The following is a 22,505-nucleotide window of genomic DNA, read 5'->3' as shown; positions in this document are numbered from 1 at the left end:
AGCCCCCGGACCAGCATACAGGCCATTTTTAATCTTCAGGGCTACCTAAACTTACACATCTTCTCATCCCTAGCACACCATAATAAAAATGCACAAAAAATGCTTTTATTTTATTTATTTGCCAGGCAGGGCCACTCCCATGTGGTCCGACTGCTTGGCATTAATGCCACTCAACAAGTGGTCCGAAGATGCAAGATGATTTTGCAGCAAGGTGCTGCACAGCAAAGGTGCAAGGCCACAAACCTTGTGGTCCATAAGTGTATAAGGTGCAGCAAAGGGTTTGTGGCAGCAAAGTGCTGCACAGGTGTAACAAGGTGCAGCAAAAGGATATGGCAGCAAATGCTGTGCCGTTGGGCTGCACAGATGTAGCAAGGTGCAGCAGGATGCTGCACAGGTCAATGGTGCTGCACAGTTCCCCCTCCAAAATGGTCCTGGGGTGGGGGGGAGAGACAAGGCACAACAAGCAAAACGGAAAGGATGCAATGGCACACAGAAACACAAGGTAATGCGATGCGAGGGGCGCGGAAGAGCGAGCAGAGCAGGCTCGTCCCTAACCGTCCGTACCCCCCCACCGTCGGCTTACACTACCCTAGCCCCCCCTTGTATTTACAATCCGTCTCTACGTCTTGTCTCCCATATACCCCTCTATCTCCAAATTCGTCTCCCAAACCCTCCCAGGAAGGAAGGAATGGAACAAACACAATGTCACATAACGTCATGATGCGTCTCACAACTCAAACAGTTTCACAGAGCCTTGGTGTGGAGCTTCGTCCTCCTTGGTGATTGGCTGTGGATGGTGCGAAGGGATTTCTCTTCCGAACTACACTAGTAACATTAACTCTTAACCTACCCGGGGTCGTACCCTGCCGATCGGCCATCTTTAATCTATGTGGCTCAAAGAACCCGAATTCCCATTGCCCACTCTGCGGTGCCCTTGAAATTTGGGTCTCACTCCCAACTAATTTTCACACTGTGCCCTTGCACAATTTCGGTGCTGGGTCGTGTGGCTCTACCAGCAGGTCTACCTACCTGCGCACCTCCGCCACTGAAGTCGCCACCCGAGCTTACCTGCTCCTGCGACTGCCTAACTGGGGAAGGCCCCTCCTGGCACTTTACCCCCTGATGCCCACCTTGGCATTGGGCAACCCGGGTCCTCTCCTGGGATCCTCGGGCCCCACTCACAACCTCCCTAACTGGGGAAGGCCCTTCCTGGCGCTTACCCCCTCTGTGCCCACCTTGGCATTGGGCAACCCTGGTCCTTCCCTTGGATCTTCGGGCCCCACTCAATACTACTCTAACCGGCTCCCAGAGCCTACCTGTGGCCTCACCTGGCCGACAAACTACCAGTGGCGGAGTGCCCCAATAACCACACGCACCAATTAGGCCACACGCCCAGCCATTCCACATGCTCATGCACCCAACAAAACACTTCGTTCTACTACCCGCACCACAGGTGTCAATATCCATACAAATTTTGCCTATGCCCTCTACCTGGCTTTACACTACCCACCCCGGGCGTCCGTGAATAGGTTCCATCTCCCCCCATTCACTCCTTCGCACCATGCATTCCACACCAAGCATTCCACACTACTTATTCGCACTCCATTTATCTCACACACCACTTTTCTCGCACACCTTTTGTGCTCACACACCTCTTTCCTCGCACACCTCAAACACAATTCCTTTTATTTTCCACACAATTTCTCACACACACAGCATCATCTAGCTAACTGTTTTTCCCCTAAAAGTCGTGCTTCCCCATCGTCCCTTTAAACTATGCACACCCTTTTCTTTATCATCCACCTAAGCTACCTACGTCCCCGCTATAGGTACAGTGTCACTACTTAAATCTCATGTCTCTAAAGTCTTCTAATTCCCTAACATTATCCTAGCCCTCCCTCGGCTAGCTTCGGTGCCCCATGGGAGTAACGATTGCTGGCACCCCCATGTGCCTGTCACTGCCATCCCCCTAAACGAATGCTCATGGGCCCTGGTGTGAGGAATGGTGATACTACCATCCCTCCACGTAGGGTACACTACTCTCATCCGTCCGCTATACTTGAGCCTCTCCATGTGGATGTACTTTGTCATGGCTCGGCCTCGTAGGGCTGAGCGATGCATGCCGGTGGTTGGTCTCCTGTATGTTGGGTCCGTCCGGCATTTTCGATCCAGGGGAGGAGGTATGGATGGGCCGAGGTTAGGGCTCCATCCCTGCGCAGGGCCTCGCGGTCCCACGCACGATGACCCCTACCGGCCACGGTCAGAGCACCGCACCCGCTAGGGTGCGCGGCTCCGAAATCTCCGACCTCCCCTTGAACCTCGCCGATTGCCCTTGCCGCCATGGCACGGCACCAACCATACAGTGCGGGGGCCGGCACGGATCGTGCACGCCGGTCCTTGTGAGACCGCTGCGGCACCGATCCCCGCCGGTCCCTGCTTCACACAACTCACTGGGGGCTCGCGTCTGCTACGCGTCCCGCTAAACGCTACCCCGGTCGGTGTCGATGCTTGAGCCGCGTTCTCAAACATCGCGACCCACTCCGCACTCGCACACCCAGGCGCCCCCGTGCCTCCCATAAACTCCGTTACTGCACACTCTCCTTCTACATTCTCTGGTGTGCATTCTCCCTCACACTCCGTACTCGTACCTGCACACCTAGGCGCACTCACACCTCTCACACACTTCATTATCGCACACCCTGGCACACACTCTTTCGTTACACACTCCGTAACACCCCCGGGTGTGCACTCCTGCACACACTCTGCAACACGCTCTGGTGTGCACTCCTGCACACACTCTGTAACACACTCTCCTGTAACACACTCTTGTCCGGCACACTCCGGCGCACACTTTTCTCGCTCACGCTTCGGCGCACTCTCTCTCTCATACTTCGTGCCAGTCGCCCTCGTACACCGCACAATGGACCTTCCGCGAACGCCCGGGTCTCGTCTCTGTCCCAAGCGCGCCAAAAACACATTCGCGCCATTTTTTCCACTCACCTCGGGGTCCTCCTTCCCCAGCAGCACCTGGAAACTTTTTATTGAGTTAGCAAGCCCGGCATCACGGTGTGAATACAAACTTTGTGCGCATTCCATTTCTTTCTCCCGCAACTTATTTTCTGGTTCTTCTGTCTCTCCTCCCCCAATTGTTTCTTTTTCCTCGACGACCGCCGGTGCGCATGAAATTTATTTGTCCAATTCGGCGACCGTCGGCTCTTCTACACCCCGCGTCGCGACCCTCATAGCCCTGGTCAACTTGGCTGGCCTCTGCTCTACCTCGCTCCCCATGCGTTCCTCACCCCGCTTCACCCCGTCGCGTACCACTGCGACCTCCTCGCTCAACTTGCGCCCAATGTCCTCCCCTGCCTTTTTCATGTCCCTCTTTGACTCTGCCATCATTTTTTTTCTTTCACGGGTGGTTTTGTCCCCCATTTCTTTCAATTCCCGGGTGTATTTATCACTTTGGGCGTCCATTGTTTCTTTCAATTCACCCTGGTTACACCTTGCTTCGTCCCTCATTTTATCCATTTCTTCTCCCATATACGCCCTGAGTTGTACCATAAAAAGGGCCATATCCATTGGCGCCGCGGGCTCGGCCCTCGCCGCCACGTGCGAGGCACCGCCATTTTCTTCGCCAGCTACCACCTCCTCTTCGGCTTCCTCCACTACCAACTGTCTCTCCTGGTCTTGGGTCATCGATTCTACCTCTTCTTCTACCCCCACCGGCATTCGACCGCCTTGGCCAGCCATGGTACGAATATAATTTGGATTTAAAAAGACTAAATTTCGTTCGCTCGTAATTTCGAGTGCGTGAAGCGCCCTCCAGGTCCAATCCCACTCCCGGACACCAAATTGTTGCGGTTTTGCGAAGCCCGTTCCCTTACAAAGGGGAGATTAAGCCGGCACGGCTGTCTTTCATAGCGCGATTAATACAACTGTGCGGAGCGCGGGGAGCAGGGCAAAGTTAGTATACCAACGTTCGTACCAGCTGCGAACTCTCGTATATGGCCCCGACTGATAACTCGTCTGCCTTATAACTCAATTCATTTGCCTCCTCACTCACCAACTTTGAACCGACTCAGGTGGGGGCACTGGGCACAGGGTTATATCGTCCCGCCCTGGCCCGACTCGAATGTTCCAAACCCCGCCTTTTGCCGCAGTGGTAAGTCACTCCCCTCGAGCCCTGATTGGCGGCTCGCCCTTACCGTCGGCTCCTCCGCCTTCCTTTGGCCTTGATCGACTTGTTCAGGCCGGCCTCGTGGTATTTCGCGCCAAAACCCAAAACCCAAAGCATCGAGGCATCGTAAAGGACCTAACTCTCCTTGTCCTACTCAACGCAAAACGAAACACAGGAAAGGTCTACGCTTACATTTACTAAGAAATAACTGAGCTTAAACGAGGCTACGTGTTGTAGTGTAACTAAACTATGAGGGGAAATTAACCTTTATTGTAAAAACACAAAACCGCAACAATATATATATATATATATATATATATATTGGGCATGCATCGGCACACATATGTGTGTGTATATATATATATATATATATATATATATATATATATATATATATATATATATATATATATATATATATATATATATATATATACATATTGTTGCGGATCTCAATGCCGGCGTTCTCCCCTTACCAGGGGGGGATTAGTCCCCTTGTCTTTGACTGACCAGGCGCGACCCGAGGCCTATGACGTCCTTTCTGGACAGCGCTAAATAGGGTTGTAGGACCAGATTCGCTATTACCTAAGTACTAGCGCTGCCCTGAAATGAGGAGATAAGCCTAGCACGAATCACGTGTGTTGGTGGATACGCCGAGCGGTAGCGAACACGAGATCCGTGCCGTTATCAATTACTAGACCCCGATCCAAGCGGTTCTTATTCGTACCACGCTTACCCAATGGAGAAATCACAGAAGCGGTCGAATTGGGAAGAAAGGAAGAACAGAATTTATTCACACTATTTACAATGATGAGAAGAAGAAGACACAGTGCAGCCTTAATAACAGTCTTAACTTACTCCCCAGACAAACGGGCCCGTCTCACACACACTCACACGTGGATTGCAGATGAAGGTCGGCACATCCAGGGATGGAGGGCATGTGCACGGATGGTCAGCTCTCTCCGGTCCCCAGCTCATACCGCGAAGATGGATAGTAGAGACGGCAGGAGCTCTCCGCATGTCGGTGGCGCACACGGGATAATACGGGGCGAACGGTAGGGTCTGGGCTCTGGCGGTTAATACTGGCGGCTATTGCCGCGTTCACTCACGTGGCTGCGTACGTAATAGGCGAATAGCCTCGAAGCGCTAACACAATGAAGTGCTCTCAACCAGCCCTCTTCAATTCCTTCTCTCTCGTGCAAGTCCTCACTGCAGTCCTCCGACAAAGCGCAATTCCTTCCAGTCCTGACCAAGTCCTGTTTAAGGGCTTTGTGCGGTGACTTTTATGGGCCCGCCCCGCGAACCTTCTAGCACTTGCTAGATGCGCCTTACCACGCCCTATCACGCCATGCTTTTAGAGCCCTGGTTGGCTGGTGGCCCTTACCGTCATCGCCTCTAACGCGCTCCTTGACGCCGCCCCACCTCGACCCTGTGCTCCTCCCTCTTCTCAGGCCTACCTCGTGTTACTTGGCTAGCGAGCGAACAAAGGGCAGCGAATGCTGTGTTGGCAACCAAAGCGTAACAGAATGCTGCGGGCAGCCAAAGCGTAACGAATTGAGGGATCAGCCAAATGGGGCGCGGGATCAATTATGCCCATAGGTGGAATTGGAGGGTGGCGCAAAAATGAAAGGACCTAAACTCATGTCTTTACACAACGCAGATATTACTCGGGGAAATGGCCTATACTCACACATACTATGACATAACTAATACTCTAAGTGGGCCTACATGTTGCTCGTGGACTAACTATGGGGGGCAAACCTTTAGACTTTAATGATGTCATATGTACAAATCTCAAAACCGTAGCAATATATATCTATTGGGCATGCATGGGAAAAGCCTGAAAAACCACTAAAATCCCATTTTCTCCAAAACGACTGAACAGATTGAGGCCAAACTTTGCATGCAGAATTGCATACACATGAAAAACAAAAAAGTCAGCGAGCATGACGTCATGTTTCGCATGGTTTCAGAGTTATGACGTTTTTAAGCTTGAACCTTTAAAACCTAGTGCCTCCCTCATTTTTCATCCGATCAAGGGGAAACTTCACAGATATGTTCAGAATATCAGTCTGCTAAAATGACCTTTTGGAATTTGCGATAGGTCATGTGGTTTGGCAGAGATAAATGATTCAACGATCATATTAAAAATTTTATATCTCTTGAACCGCTTCATTGATCGACGTGAAACTTTATAGTATAGGAGAAGTCATGAAGTGTAACAATTGTGCGTGTAACAAGTGTAACAAAATTTCAAGATGGTTGGATGTACGGTCTGGAAGCGAGAAGTCGTTATTGTTTGAAGAAGAAGAAGCACAACACTTTCTCAGGTCGTCGAGAGTGGGGAATTAATTAATTATCACACTGTACGTGACGAGCAGGCAACGTATGGAGCGACCTCACGAGGTCATTTGGACCTCAAATAAATTTCTGATTTCAGATTTGTCAATCTCTGAGGTATATTAACACACGACCAAAACAGATTTGGAAACATTCCGACTATTTTTGACGAAAATATGACACGATCGCATTTTATATTGAGAAGCTGCAAGTTGTCATTCGCTGAAGAAGAAGAAGAAATTTTTGCATGGGCTTCCCAGACCATGTCAATGATTCTGCCTCTGTGATTTTTCAGATTTATTTTCTTTATAAATCACTTTCTCTGCAGTCATTGCATGGATTGACAGGAAATTTTCGCCACAGGTGCACATGGGCATGTATAATCTATTCAGGATAATTATGACATCACAGGTCACGTGGTATGGTCGCCATCTTGGAAAAACCGAAAAACTTTGCATCTCTATATCTCCAAAAGCGCTGCGGGGTAAAAGATTGATACATATCTCATTATAAAGAACTATCCATGGAGAATAAGCCTTGTGAATGATGATGTCATATGTGCCTCAATAATGACGTCATAATTCGACAAGTACACAACTTCATCCGATCAGGATGAAATTTCTTAAGCATCATCTAGGGATAAATTGATGAAGAAAAATAATAATGTGAAAGCGGGGTTGTTAGTGTGTTAGTGTGTGTGTGTGTGTGTGTGTGTGTGTGTGTGTGTGTGTGTGTGTGTGTGTGTGTGTGTGTGTGTTATGGGGGGGTGTGGGGGGGGGGGTGGGGGGTTGTATCCAAGGGGGGGTTGTATCGGAGCATGTCCAATGAAAGCGGGAAGGCAGAGGAAATCGGTCATCACTGCCAGCAGTTGTAAAGTGGCAGTTCTAGTTTAACTTAAGTGTGGTTTGCTTCTGCTGTTTATTGAGTACATAGCTTATTTTAAAAATTTGGATTTGTGCATAATATTTTTCAAACACAACAATGTATTCAAATGACTTTGCACTTTTCAGCAAGTTGCAGGTCACATCACCATTTCAAACGCACAGCCCTGAAAAACGGTCACCTGCAGTACAGCAAGAATTACAGGCATGGATGAGGAGAAAACGATGCGAACGCATGGCAGAGTTTCATTGCCGACGCAATGTCCTTTTGGAACAAGAACACAAACCGTTTGTTGCACAGGTGGGTAGAAAATGGAAAAATAAGTCTATTTTTATATATTTGGTTTATTTCTTTCCTGATTATTGTCCCCCGTCGCACCGCGGAGCGAAAGGGGGACTATGGTTTTCCCCTCCGCCCGTGTGTCCATCCGTCCGTCCGTGTGTGCGTACGTGCGTGCGTGCGTGCATAAGCGAAGGTGTGTGGGTTCGAATTTGGTGTGTGGGTGCAACCCACGTCAAAATCCAAGATGGCCGCCGCCATGTATGTCTGATGCCATGTATGTCTGAACCTTGTGAGTGGAATATCTTGAAAAATAAGCGAAGTACCAACTTCTAATCTGGTGTGTGGGTGTATCTAGGCGTAAGGAAGAAGGCTTTTGAAAATTGGGTCGCCACGTCAAAATCCAAGATGGCCACCTCCATGTATGTCTGAACCTTGTGAGCGAAATATCTTGAAAAATAAGCGAAGTACCAACTTCTAATCTGGTGTGTGGGTGTATCTAGGCATAAGGAAGAAAGCTATTGAAAATTGGGTCGCCACGTCAAAATCCAAGATGGCCACCTCCATGTATGTCTGAACCTTGTGAGCGAAATATCTTGAAAAATAAGCGAAGTCCAACTTCTAATCTGGTGTGTGGGTGTATCTAGGCATAAGGAAGAACGCTATTGAAAATTGGGTCGCCACGTCAAAATCCAAGATGGACGCCTCCATGTATGTCTGAACCTTGTGAGCGCAATATCATATCATCGCATGTTTTCAGCGTCTTCCACTTTGTCAACTCACATCACTTCCCCGACGGGGGACCTAGGCGTAATGCTTGTTAGTTTTAAAATAAACAAGAAACGTTGAGAGTTGAGACCGACCTCTGAGCAAGTCCAATGAGAACTTCAGATATTTTGTTTGAATCTTCTACAGGTGCATCACTTTAAACTAAATTTAAAGCCCCACTGAAGCCCCACTGATCTACCAAGCCCCACTGAATGGGGTTGGCAAAAAACGTCTGGCCAGTTCAAACCAATATGGACAACACTTCCAGAGGCTGCAAAGATCTGCAATGAACTTGTTAAGTGTGGGTGCAAAAAAGGATGTACTGGTCGTTGCCGGTGTAAGAAAGCTGCACTTCCCTGTACTTCTCTCTGCGCATGTGATGGAGAATGCAGCAAAGACTAGAAAACCACAAGATGGCACAGTTACAGTCTGCGATGTCATAGACACTTTTAATCACTGAAGAATGCCAACCTGTTAAGAGTATTTATATGCATTCCCAGTATGCATGATACTGTCGCGTAACCGTGATTAACACCACAGTTACGGATGACCGATTTGCGAGACTTTAACTCCCGAGGCGAACACTCAATGGCGGACTCAAGTTCAACACCAACGCGCGGAATGGCGGGACGCAGCGAAGGCTCCGCAACCTTATCTATTAAAATCAAACACCCAGGAAAACTGCGTTCAGATATTATGTACAAAAAGTAATATAAGGGTTTATTAGGAAAAGTAAAGCCAGTGAAAAAGCCCGCCGGTAAATCTAATAACTCTAATCGGGACGTCCCCACACGACAGACAGCAAACACAAACGAGGGAGATTAATTACGAAAATAACACGTCTTGTAAAATGTACACAAGGAGCTCGGCTTATCTGTCTTTGTCGTCTTGTATTGTTTGCCGTCCACCCCGGCACCGCTCGGCCCCGATGCACCCACGAGGCCTTGCTCCACCAGGCTCCGATCCTCTCGCCGCCCACCAGGTCCGTGCACCACGCTCCAAAGCACCCAACGCAAGCCAGCAGCTTCACACGAGGTCGATCCCCACACAAAGCACGAAGACAGGACCGGAGAGAACGCAGGTGTGACTGCACGTCTCGTCCTTCCAACTCGCTTCTCAATTGCTCACTGCCAAGCTCGAACTCGACTGCGACTGCCCGAAATGGCGTGTCCTCTCCAACTCCAACTGGCGAACTAACTCCGTGTGACTTGCGAGTTGCGACTCAACTCTCTGGTGCCTGCCTGCGTCTGCCACGAACTCAACTCAACTCCGCGAACTCCTGAAATGGCGTCCGACCGTCGCCTATATTGGTGGCCGATGACGTCCCATTGGCGCACTCCTCAGCCAATCAAAGCCTCCCGCGACTCCTGACATCTCCCCCCTCCGCCACCCTGCGGTCCCGGCATAACACGTGCCGGCCAGGTTTGTAGGCCTTTGGAGGTGTACACGGTGGCGGCCAATTGTGGTGGTGTTTTTGACCTGGTTTCCTGTCAATTTAATACGAAGTCCTTGTCAGGGAAAGGGGATTATTTAATGTTGCGCTAAGGACCTAACTAATGTTTATGTGGTTTGCAGTGCCATAAGGGACAAAGGTTTGATTACTAGGTGATACTCACAGGGGCGTTACCTTTAATCCCTCACTATTTAACACTCGGACCTCCAGGTAGATCCACAATCATACATCTTACCCCGACAAACGCCTAAACATCAAGAACTTATTACATGTAGAGTCCCTGTCACGACAGCCGAATACCTACCTATTCAGATCTACCTAGCTCTAGATATTGCTCTACCAAATTCATAACACAGCCCCCCCCCTGGAACCGTAGCTCCTGCAAGGTTCACCGTAGGGCTACCATTCCAGCCTTAACACTTACTGTCACACACTTAATTAACCTATGAAATAAATCAGGAAGGGCTGTGGGAAGTGAGTCGGACTACCTACCTACACTTCCTTAACATGCTGAACCCCTTAACCATCATGCAAGTATGTACATCTTCTTCGTTGTTCCTGTGGAGGGAGGAAACAACAACACACAACACTAACTTAACCACAAAACTTAACCATCTTTCCAAAACTCAAAACTCTAACCTTTGTACATACCCCGGTCTACAGACCGCATCCCCCGGTGGATGCCACAAGACACAACCTTACCTGCGGGGCCATCCCCAATGCATCCCCCTAAATTTCCACGGGCCCCGTCCAGATGTTACAGGTGAGTGACACGGCTCGGTGGATTTCGCCCACATTCATGCAACACAGACCCCTTAACCACTCATTCTCATTCCATAGGTCATCAAGGCATTGCAAAAATCAACAAAGCACTTATTCCCAATACACCCCCTGCAGGACCATGGCATTGATGTCATTCACGTGTGTGTGCATTCCTCAACTAGGCAGCGGGGAGGTACCGCACAAAAGATGGTGGGGGCGCATCAGGCTGTGGTGCCCGCAGTCCCAAAAAACAAGTCAACCGACTTACAAATTCATTGCCCCCCCCCCCCCCTTTACCTCTTGGCCCCGTGACAGCCCAACAGCCCCTTTCCGCCGTTACCTCGCCGGTGAGGGTCTCCACACACACCAGGCTCCTTTGCCTCCTGCTTTCACGCAGCAACACGGGTCACCGGGGGACTTCCTCACCCCGCGGCGCCCAACCAGACCCTCCACCGACGAGCTCCAATTTCCAGTTACCACCGGCTGCCAGGGGTAATTGCCGCAGAGGGGGGCCCGCAGGCATCGCTCCTCAGAGCTTGCTCTGTACCTGCGGACACACACACCTTCCCCACCCATGGTCCCCAAAACACACTTCCTCCCCCGCTGCCATTCAATTCTCCACACAACTCAGCACAATTCAGTACAATTCATAGATGGTGTAAAAGGTGTTACAAGGCTTGCCATGGCCTGCTACATGTGAAATCCCCCCAGTTCACATTTAAACCATCACATCTTCCCAAAAGTACATTTCCAAAAGCACAATTATCATCCCTCATTATCTCCAATAATCATCACTCACTCTCCAGGTTCCACTCTCACGACCACATCAAAACACCTAACCACAATACAAAAACATACGCCACCCACAAGACACTGTGGCTCCCATTCCATCCCCTCACCGGCCATGTCATCACTCTCACCCGCCTCCCAACTCCAAATTACATGTCCCCAATTTCCCAAAGCAAATCCTGAAGCCTGGGACAGTACTCCTCAAAACACTCACCTCAAGTGCAGGTAGTTGCAGGTTGGTCGGGTCCAAGAGTGTCATCCACCCTTCACAATCCCAAAATTTCACATTGGGCCTACCAAATACTTCCAAATTTCTCTTTTGTCCCCACTACACTGGCAGGTATGTGGATCCGCATCCAACGGTGATCATCACTACTCAACTACCTGTAGCCACGACAGCTCTGCACCTCTACCGTGCAAGGGTCATCGGGACAAGGTGAGCAGTCAAAACGCCAACATGGCCCATGAGTGTCCATAAGGGTGCGACCCACCATCCATCCTTCGGCCCCCCTGCGAGGAACACAGCTGCAGCAGCCCCAGCTGGCCAATGTGGTGAGCACTTGCTGCCACAACACACACTACCGCACACACAACCTCGGCCCTGGGGGGCACGGTCGCAGTGCGTGGCATCCCTACAGCCACGTCCCCTGCACCTCCCCATCATCCCCCAGTCCGACTACAGAACTGCAGCCCCCCAGTGCTCACCCACACTTGACCACACCAAGGTCCAGTCAACAGCCATGCTCCACCAGGAGACCCACCCAGAAGACATGGTCCACACACCTCGGACACGCACAGCACCACGTTGACCCTCAGGCTACACAACTACATCCCCATCATCCCGCGTCCCAAATATCAGCACAGTTGCCCCCGCCACCAGTTGAAACTGTGTCTTGCTACCCTATTAATTTCATCACAGCCTCCAACACTTTGGTCTACACACCTGGATCAATAATGGCGTCACTGTACAGTGTCCACCATGGCATTTCAAAATCCACCCTTAAATTTCCATCTAACCCACAGATTACCCATGCCAAACATTTGTCACATTTTACTAACCTCACCAAAGAAGGATGCTTTGCCATACACATGCCAGCCGAGCATGGCCCATATGCTCGGCTCGTTACACATCTCCCGATTCACATCCCCATGGCTCTCTTCCCAACCCGAGAGTCCTTAAATCACAACGGAGCATCTGTGGAAGGTCACTCACACCATCACGTTCCACAGATGCCCCAATGGTTGTCCGGCAGGCTATCTCCATCCCTGTCCATTCGGTTTGACCCGCGTCCATAGACCAACCACCATGCCAGGTCACCACATGCTGGTTGTCCCAGAGTCCCTGGAGGAGAGTGCCAGGCCGCATGCCCGGGTGGTCACCACATCAGTCCCAAGTTGGCCGTCCGCAGTGCCACCACCAAAGCGCGACCCACAACACCTCCCCCTAGTGGTCCTCAATAAATGCCAACCCAGACTTGAGAAACCACCTCGGACCCCTCTGGAGGTCTTAACCCCCACCAGGGTCCGGTGACCCTGCCGGCCCGAGCCACCAGCTCGGACGGCGCCCCGACGGACAAGGGACGCCACACTCCACCAGACCCCCCGTGGGACCCAGGTCGTACCTCGACACCCAAGGCTGGACCCCACGTCCAAATCTCGCCATCACAGCCCCCCAGCTGGCTGGCATACCCAAATTTTGAAAGGGGCAACTTTTGCCCGAGGCCATCACCCATGACCTCTCCATATCCAGATCCCGCAGCCCGGGGACCAATCCAAACCATGGCTGCTCCAAATCAATTTCCAATTGTAATTTTATTTTACAAATTTTCATTCCCACTGCCATTCCGCAGCTGCAGGGAACAACCTCTACCACCGGTTGTTCTGCCCCTCCCTGCAGTTGATCCAAATTCCCTACAGGGACCAAATCTCCAGAAGCTCTATCTCCCGATCCTCCAAGATCCAAATCCAGCCCGGAGCCAACACACTCCCCCAACTGGTTGTCCAATTTTGGAGCCTCTGTTTCCAAATAGCAGTGTACAGTGAGCGTCCCCTCGGTCATTCCAACCACCTCCTCGAACCAACTCACCTCTTCCCCCAGACTCCTTTGGGCCTGAACAAGCTCTACCTCCATGGGACTGTCACAGGTCTCCAGCCGCTGGATCAACTCATCCTCATCATTAGAAATCATTCCTGGCCCCGCCAGGCTTTGATCAATATCCCCAATAAATACCCGGTCCGGCTCTATCGCATGGACCCCCAAAAACTCTACCCCCTCTTGCTCCGCACCACCGCCCTGGTGCTGCACAATTCCAAATTCATCCCCCGGTTGGGGTGTTGTGACATCCACACGGTCCCGATAAACAACCAGGCCAGAATGTGGGAAACATTCCCCATTACAACTCTCACATTCCAAATTTCCTTCCCCGCTCACCTGTGGACTCTCCACGTTTACCTGCAGGCATTCCCCCTCTACCTGTACACATTCCCCATCCACCTGTGGACATTCCCCATCCACCTGTGGACATTCCCCATCCACCTGTGGACCTGCGGTCTCCCCATTTACTTCAATTGCCATTCCCTGTGCAATTCCCAATTTTGCCATTCCCGGCTCCTGAGCCCCGTGCACATCTGCATGGGCCGTACTCTCTCCTGTTCCCAATCTAGCTTCCCCCCGTTCCGATTCAATTTTTGCCACCTTTGGCTTCTCCTGTGCCCCCACTGCCATTCCCATCCCCTCACCGGCCACCCTGCGGTCCCTCATTACCCCCAATTTTTCACTCCGAGCCCTCGCTTCGTCCCTCATTGCCCCCAATTTTTCACTCCGAGCCCTCGCTTCGTCCCTCATTGCCCCTAATTGGCCCTCTAATCGCTCACCCTGAGCCCTCATGTCTCCCATCTGCTTTCCCAATCGCTCACTATCGGCCCTCTGAGCATTTATTAAATTTACTATGGTCTGGAGATCTATCGGGGCCGTCCCAGCGGCGGGGAAAGTTCCAACGCTATCCTCCTTATCCCCCATTTCCGGCTCACTCCCGACGCTGACGGAGGCCTCGCTGCGTACTTCCATCTCGTCAATTTCCGACATCCGCTTTCCGGAAGATTGTTTCCCGCGCGCGTATTTATTTTAATAATTCCAGTAACACAATTTAAATTTGACGAAGACGCGATATCGCGCTCCGTATGCCCAATTGATTACTAAATTTCTCCGCCTCGCCTATAACAATTTTGCGTTCGAACGTCGGGCGCAATGTACGCCCGACCGTGTCGATGTCGCCCCGCGGACAAAAAAATTTGTCCGACCGTGTCGATGTCTCGCCGCGGACAAAAAAAATTTGTCCGACGGGTTCAAATCCTACACTCCTGACACCACTTGTCGCGTAACCGTGATTAACACCACAGTTACGGATGACCGATTTGCGAGACTTTAACTCCCGAGGCGAACACTCAATGGCGGACTCAAGTTCAACACCAACGCGCGGAATGGCGGGACGCAGCGAAGGCTCCGCAACCTTATCTATTAAAATCAAACACCCAGGAAAACTGCGTTCAGATATTATGTACAAAAAGTAATATAAGGGTTTATTAGGAAAAGTAAAGCCAGTGAAAAAGCCCGCCGGTAAATCTAATAACTCTAATCGGGACGTCCCCACACGACAGACAGCAAACACAAACGAGGGAGATTAATTACGAAAATAACACGTCTTGTAAAATGTACACAAGGAGCTCGGCTTATCTGTCTTTGTCGTCTTGTATTGTTTGCCGTCCACCCCGGCACCGCTCGGCCCCGATGCACCCACGAGGCCTTGCTCCACCAGGCTCCGATCCTCTCGCCGCCCACCAGGTCCGTGCACCACGCTCCAAAGCACCCAACGCAAGCCAGCAGCTTCACACGAGGTCGATCCCCACACAAAGCACGAAGACAGGACCGGAGAGAACGCAGGTGTGACTGCACGTCTCGTCCTTCCAACTCGCTTCTCAATTGCTCACTGCCAAGCTCGAACTCGACTGCGACTGCCCGAAATGGCGTGTCCTCTCCAACTCCAACTGGCGAACTAACTCCGTGTGACTTGCGAGTTGCGACTCAACTCTCTGGTGCCTGCCTGCGTCTGCCACGAACTCAACTCAACTCCGCGAACTCCTGAAATGGCGTCCGACCGTCGCCTATATTGGTGGCCGATGACGTCCCATTGGCGCACTCCTCAGCCAATCAAAGCCTCCCGCGACTCCTGACATCTCCCCCCTCCGCCACCCTGCGGTCCCGGCATAACACGTGCCGGCCAGGTTTGTAGGCCTTTGGAGGTGTACACGGTGGCGGCCAATTGTGGTGGTGTTTTTGACCTGGTTTCCTGTCAATTTAATACGAAGTCCTTGTCAGGGAAAGGGGATTATTTAATGTTGCGCTAAGGACCTAACTAATGTTTATGTGGTTTGCAGTGCCATAAGGGACAAAGGTTTGATTACTAGGTGATACTCACAGGGGCGTTACCTTTAATCCCTCACTATTTAACACTCGGACCTCCAGGTAGATCCACAATCATACATCTTACCCCGACAAACGCCTAAACATCAAGAACTTATTACATGTAGAGTCCCTGTCACGACAGCCGAATACCTACCTATTCAGATCTACCTAGCTCTAGATATTGCTCTACCAAATTCATAACAATACTATGCAAAATTAATATTTTCATATGACTGCTTAATATTTTATGTTACCATTGGATTCCTAGACCCTAAAAATGTAGGTGTAGGCACTGCAACCATTTAGATAGCTGTTCTAATTATGGAGATATTCATCAAAACAGGTCTTGTATGACGGCCATCTTGAATTTCAAGATGGCCGCCATATGGGGTGAAATTGGAGTTGCCCCCTGGACTAAAAATCTTTCTTTTGGGGTATTCTAGCCATGTGCCAAGTTTCATGCTTTTAAGGGAAAAGGCACAATTCATCAGTTAAGCAGCCCCACTATAATGAAGTTGACCTGAGTTGTGCTGGCCTAACCCTAGAAGGTTCTTCCTGAAGCAAGTTATGCAACCCCTACAAGGAATTTTTATTTCTACAGTGTATTTCTACACTGACCTAGCACTATGATTGGACTTGAAAAAAAATTCCTCCAATGTAGAGGAGATGACTTGTTTAGCATCTCTGACAATGTGGAACCAGATCACAATTTTAGCAAATCTAAGACGAACCAAGATCAGAAAGTTCACAGGTGGATACAGTAACTGGGAAATTCCATTATTATCCTTTATTCACATTACAATGATTACATTAATGCATCTATATATGTTTATGTAATGTGAGTAACCGTGGAATTGCCCAACACCATTATAGCTTTTATTCACAAATTTTCTGATGTTTTCTCTATCAAATGTATGTGCTATGTTTTGTATACAGAGTCGAGGCTCGTGGAAGAGCTACAACACTGAATGGATCAGGACGCAACAGAACAAAGGAAACAGTGGAAAGGGGGTGGCACGCTAACAGCAAGGTTGAAGGACACAATAAAGGTAGTCTTGGACAAATAATGGATGTGGGGAGGAATAAGGGATAGGGAAGTATTCTCAGGGCGAATAAGATTGAAACAAAAGCAAACTCAGTTTGGAAAAAGTGGAAATTTGGAAGGAAGTTGGATGGATTGGGGGTGGGTCTGATGGGGGTAGAAAATATGATTTTGGATGGGGTCTGAGATGATGGTGAACAGCTGTCTCAAAGACTTGTCGAGAACATTGCGATTGAAGATAATGTAGAAGTCGGTTCCACATGTGAGAAAAAAGAGAAATGAATGAGTGAAGGTGTGCATTGATCCTGGATTTTAGGAGTTTCACCAGAAGGTGGTTGATGGTGGATCACATGCACCCTGCAGAAACCTGGGGGTGGGTGGGGGGGACAAAGCATGGACAGAGTAGAGGGTGCAAGACCAGAAGGGAGGTGGTAGAAGACAGATAAAGATAAACCACTGGCCTGTCTGCGATGTGAAAGTGATAGACTTATCGACTCAGCTCCATTGTAGAAGATTCCAATAATCTTGAAGGCCTTGCTTTCCACAGCATCAAGCTGTGTGTGCAAGGTGTGAGGCAAAAGCACGGCTCTTGAATTTGAAGGAGCTTTCAAACTGTATGCAGGGGCTTGGACTCAAAGTTCTTGCCCTGGTCAGTGTGCAAGTACCTGTGAAACACCAAATCGGGTGAAAAACTCCTCCACCAGAATTTGGGCTACCAGCCATGCTTACTGGTTGGGCAACAGATAGGCATCTGGACACATAGTAAAATAATCCATTGCCACCATGATGTTCCATTGGTGGGTGGTTGGCAGAGTGCCCAATCATATTGACTCCCACCCGCTCAAGTGGCACTCCCATGTTATACACCCGGAGCAGGGCCTTGCGCATGCATGGATACCCTTTTTACCCCAGCAGAGGTCGCACAATCTCGTCCCACGAAGGTTTTCTATCCTCCTCAAGCCAATGAAAAGGGGGTCTAAAGCAGGATCCTCCCTTGACTTTCTCACCAATTCACATTCTCAAATCCAGGGGGTGGTTATGGCAAAGTCCGTTGGGTCACTCTCGTTGCATATGGGCATGCATCAATTTGTTCCTGCCCAACTGAATCCTTATAGTATATATATTAGGGGAAAAGGTGGATGGGATGAGCAGTGTGAAACAAACCAAATGAATCAAAAGACAAAGAGGCAGAAGGGGACAGGCAAACGTATCTACAATGATGAGAAATTATTAAGGTGCAACCCCCTAAATGGCACCACAGATCGTATGTGTACATACAAGATAATCATGCAGGCGAGGACTTTCCTTTTACTATGCTTGGTGTAGATGCAGGACTCCCTGCAGCCCATTTCCGATGCAGGAGCAAGACAAAGTGAGCCCAAAGATGACTTGGGCCCAAAGACAAGGTAAACCAGCCACAAGCAGTGCCAGCACCGAGTAGCACCCAAAATGAAGAGAGCCAATGATGAAGTAAGCCAAACAGAGCATGATGCTCATCTCAAGGCCCTTCTTTCTGCTCTCGATCCTCCCTGTTTCTTCTTCACACTCCATTTATTTTCTTTACCTGGGAGTTCTGGAGTCTACATTCTCTCCTTTATCTCCGAAGTCGTTTCTTCGGGTCCTCTCTGCATTTGGGATAACTGGTGTCCTTTATTTCCACCCTCTTCGTTCTTCTTGTCTCTAGACCTCCTAGAGGTCACCCTCGGTCTTCTCTCCAGGCCCTTTTTCTTCACACCCTTTGTCTTTTCCACATTTCGGGGACTCTGGTGTGTCCGTTCTCTCTGCTCCCCTTCGTTCTTCTCTCCAGGCGGAGTCTTCGATCCTCCCTTCTGGGCAGAGTCCTCTTCCAGGCCGTCCCGCCTGAGGGGCGGCCCAAATAAAAATAAATTTCCATTGCTTATTCTGGGGTCTACAACCCACTACACCACAATGGCTTCCACACACCAGCCAGAGAAATCGTGATCAGCCAAGTCGGACTCTCGTGACACATGTGCTTCTGCAATGGGAAGTACTAACCTGGCCTTGCCCACAAACAAGAGGTGTTTATGCATAACATTATTCTGATGATCCTGTCTATATATTAGCATCAGCATCATATGTAACAAATCGACCTACTCTGACAGATGCCTGTTACATTGATACAAGTTAAAAAAAAAAAATTCATACTTTCATGTCATCTCCAACTCTTTCACACAGTTTGCATTTTGAACAGTGGGTTACAATATTACATTCCAAATTCAGAGTGAATTAATTTCTAAATATATCTAACAAAAAATAGTTTCAAAAAGTCAAGGTGAAATTTACAGTTATAAAATGTGTGTGTGCAGGATCACAAACTCACCAGTCGTTGTTTGCCATTTTTTATACCTCTGTCTGGCCTTAGCTCCACATCAAGCCGAATGGTTTGTTTCCCTTTCACAGGCAATTTGCTATCAGCTGCAATTGCTCTACATGGGTTTTAGAGAAGCCATCCTATACAACGATATTTTATTGCCTTTGTCTTTTCATTCATCTTCCCTGAATATTAATGACACTCTCACTTTCAGAGCATTCATATTCTGACTATGTGCCTTGCTCGACACTACTGTAGGAAAGACTCATTTGGCATGATTTTGGAAAGAAAAAAAAACGATAAAAGTCACCAAGTTTAAATTCCATTCAATCCTTTTGGTTTTACATTTATTTTGTTGTGATAAATTTTGAATAGTACTGTTTTGCAAATAAATGTTGCCCCACTTTTGCAGGCTTCAACTACAGTGAAAAAGATAGAGCGGTTACAGCAAGATAAAGGGGAAAGGGACAGGTGAGTGGCAATTGCTGTGAAAATACTACCTTCACATGATCTTGCTCAAGTATCTGAGCAGCATAAAGGATAGACGATCTGCTGCAAAACTTCATATGATGACCTTGCATTCCTTGAATGTGTTGGGTTTCTCATGTAATTGCACATGTGATTATCATGATGTTTGGTGCAGACACCGGCTGGCGGAAAGTTCCCGTATGCGGACCATGCAAGCAGGTGAGCTCCTCCTGGAGTTGATGGAAAACCATGTCGGCGAGACACCAGCTCCCCCATCATCTGTCACAATTGGATCAGAACCAGTTCTGCATAAACGGTGTGAGATCATAAACAGTTTGATTTACTTTCTCAAATAGTGCATTAAGATCGATCAAAACGGCACATTTAATGATTTCTCATTGGTTGTAATAAGTTTTAATGAAACAGGTCTGTGTGGCAAATCATAATTGGTTCATTAATTAAGTTTGAGTACTTTTGATAAATTGTTGTTTCCAACCTGAATGATCTACATAGAACATAAGTAGGATGCGATTATTTTCTTCACTGTGCACCCACAACTTGTTTACAAGTTTTAGTTTTGTTTTCCCTAATAAATAGTTGATGGTAAAATAATGAGATATCTTTGAAAGTTTGTGTTCTGGTTATGGCACCATATGGAAATTCGTGTGTCAGATGGCATCTTTTCTGTGCAAAGCATTCTGGGGATTTCTGAGACGACGGCAACACGATATGTCACGTCTTCATATCCATGTTGAGCAGTTTATTTTGCGCAAGCTGTATGTGATTTGTGTGTGAGATTGATGTAACACAAGGATGAACTGATTATCAAAGATGACTAACACAAAGACGAAATGATTCATTTTTGAGGTCATCATGTCAATTCAGGTCATGTGCTCTTTTAAAATCATTTTGCAGATGAAAACTCGAGTTAGAAGCCTCTCATGTTGTCTCTCTTCCACCTATCTCTTTTCGTTTTCACGCTCTCTATCATATGCCCTTATTACGACTACCGCTGAAGGTGTATGGAGGTTATGTTTTCACCCCTAACTGTCTGTCTGAACAGGATATCTGAAAAAGGTTATCGATGGTGTTACGTATTACCTCCCCAAACCCCGGTTAAGGTGCACCTCAGAGTCTGGAGCGGGAACACGGCAGAAAGATTTGTTCTTTTGAGTGTTCTAATAAACCATGGTAAAACCACACCAATGCAATTGTAGAACAAAACAAGTAATTGTATTAAGAACTCTCACATACACAATAATACCACTATGAAAAAAAAGTACAATGAAAATATCACTTGCATCAAATGGCTAAACCTCGTTTTTCTCAGCAACCAGATGTTCGATTGAGACGAAACTTTCAGGGTAGGAGTGACACCCATGCAGAATGTTTTTATGATAATTGTGACGTCATAGGTCACTTGGTATGGCAGCCATCTTGGATTAAAAGGCAGTAATGAAAAAATTATTTCTCGGAATTTGCTAAATGGAAAAATTTGAAACTTGCCACATTGTCAAGTACTCCCATTGGGGAACAAAACCATGATAATGATGACATCATAGGTTGTTACCAGCCAAGTCACAGTGGTATACCAGCCAAAAATGTTTATTTTTAAAAATCCCTTCTCTGAAACTGATTCACCGATCAATGTGAAACCTGTCATGGCTGGTGAAAATGTGATGCTTGAAAACAGCTGAAGGGATTTAAATCAAACTTATTTATTTTTAGGACAGTGGACGAGGGCATCTACCCGTTGTGGGACACAGTCACATTGTTCTAGTTTGTCATGTGATGTTAAGATGTAGAAATGTGATGTAGAAATTTGCAGCTAAAATTATGGTAGCTTTCTATTGCTTTCTATTGGATGAAATGTACTTTTAGACTAGATCCATGCTTCCTCACTGCTTTGACTGGATCAAACAGCATTACCTCCCCTGTTACGATGGAATTGACTGCAGCACAAAGCAGCCTTTGCATGATGTAGGCAACAAGACCCACTTTCACTTGATTTTGGTTCAGTAGGGTCCTGCTTTCAAAATGTCTTCAGAAAAGCTTTTAATTAAGGCTGTACCCAGTAAAACATTGCCTGGATTGAAAAACGGATATTATATTTGCATCAGAAACACCAATAAACCTGTTTTGTATTGGTTAACTGAAGTGTAATGCAGCCCAAATCTTACATTTCTTCTCAAAGAAAAACGTTTTTGTAACTTTTTTTTTGTAAAACATGCTCTCTTGTTCTCACTTTCGTAAATCATATGCTCTTTCTTCGACATAACTTGAAGTTTAATTTATTTACAGTACTAATTTATTTGCAGTAGTAGATGTCTTTTGTGCCGTGGTTAATAGTCCCCCTGTATTCAGCATGAGTCAGTAAACCACTTGCAATGTGGCACGAAAAGTTGTCCAAAACTACAAGTTGTATCCTCCCCCCCCCCCCACCCCCTTATCGTTTTGCGGGGCGGTATGGGGGTGGGGGTGGGGGGGGTTGGTGGTTGTGCCCATGACCTGACCCTCGGTACTACCAACGCAAAATTTTGTGGAGATCGGCCGAGCCCCATTTTTTTTCCTATGCTTGTCAGATGCACGTGTGCACACACACACACACACACACACACACACACACACACACACACACACACACACACACACACACACACTTTCCTTATTTAATATGAGCAAATGCCACCCGTTGCTTCGCTGACGTGAATACTAAGAGTGAGGGAGAGAAAGAGGAGTGGGAGAGAGAGA

The 22,505-nt window shown here is 48.2% G+C and overlaps 1 protein-coding gene across 4 annotated transcripts in view; it reads left to right on the top strand.

Moving 5' to 3' along the window:
- Nucleotides 1–22,505, top strand: part of LOC137440139 (uncharacterized) — a gene marked incomplete at its 5' end in the record, with an annotated part of 156,144 nt that overhangs the window by 101,115 nt on the left and 32,524 nt on the right. For 2 of the 4 annotated variants that reach the window (XM_078769060.1, XM_078769057.1), the window contains 4 exon segments: nucleotides 7,528–7,699; nucleotides 19,282–19,356; nucleotides 19,699–19,757; nucleotides 19,930–20,070. In XM_078769060.1, coding sequence (XP_078625186.1) covers nucleotides 7,528–7,699; nucleotides 19,282–19,356; nucleotides 19,699–19,757; nucleotides 19,930–20,070 — 447 coding nt within the window. 4 annotated transcript variants of the gene reach the window in all.

Source organism: Myxine glutinosa, chromosome 1 (assembly GCF_964187855.1).
Source record: "Myxine glutinosa chromosome 1, kmMyxGlut1.1, whole genome shotgun sequence".
Taxonomy (NCBI): domain Eukaryota; kingdom Metazoa; phylum Chordata; class Myxini; order Myxiniformes; family Myxinidae; genus Myxine; species Myxine glutinosa.
Note: the sequence above shows the minus strand (reverse complement) of the source record. Positions and strands in the feature narration are given on the sequence as shown.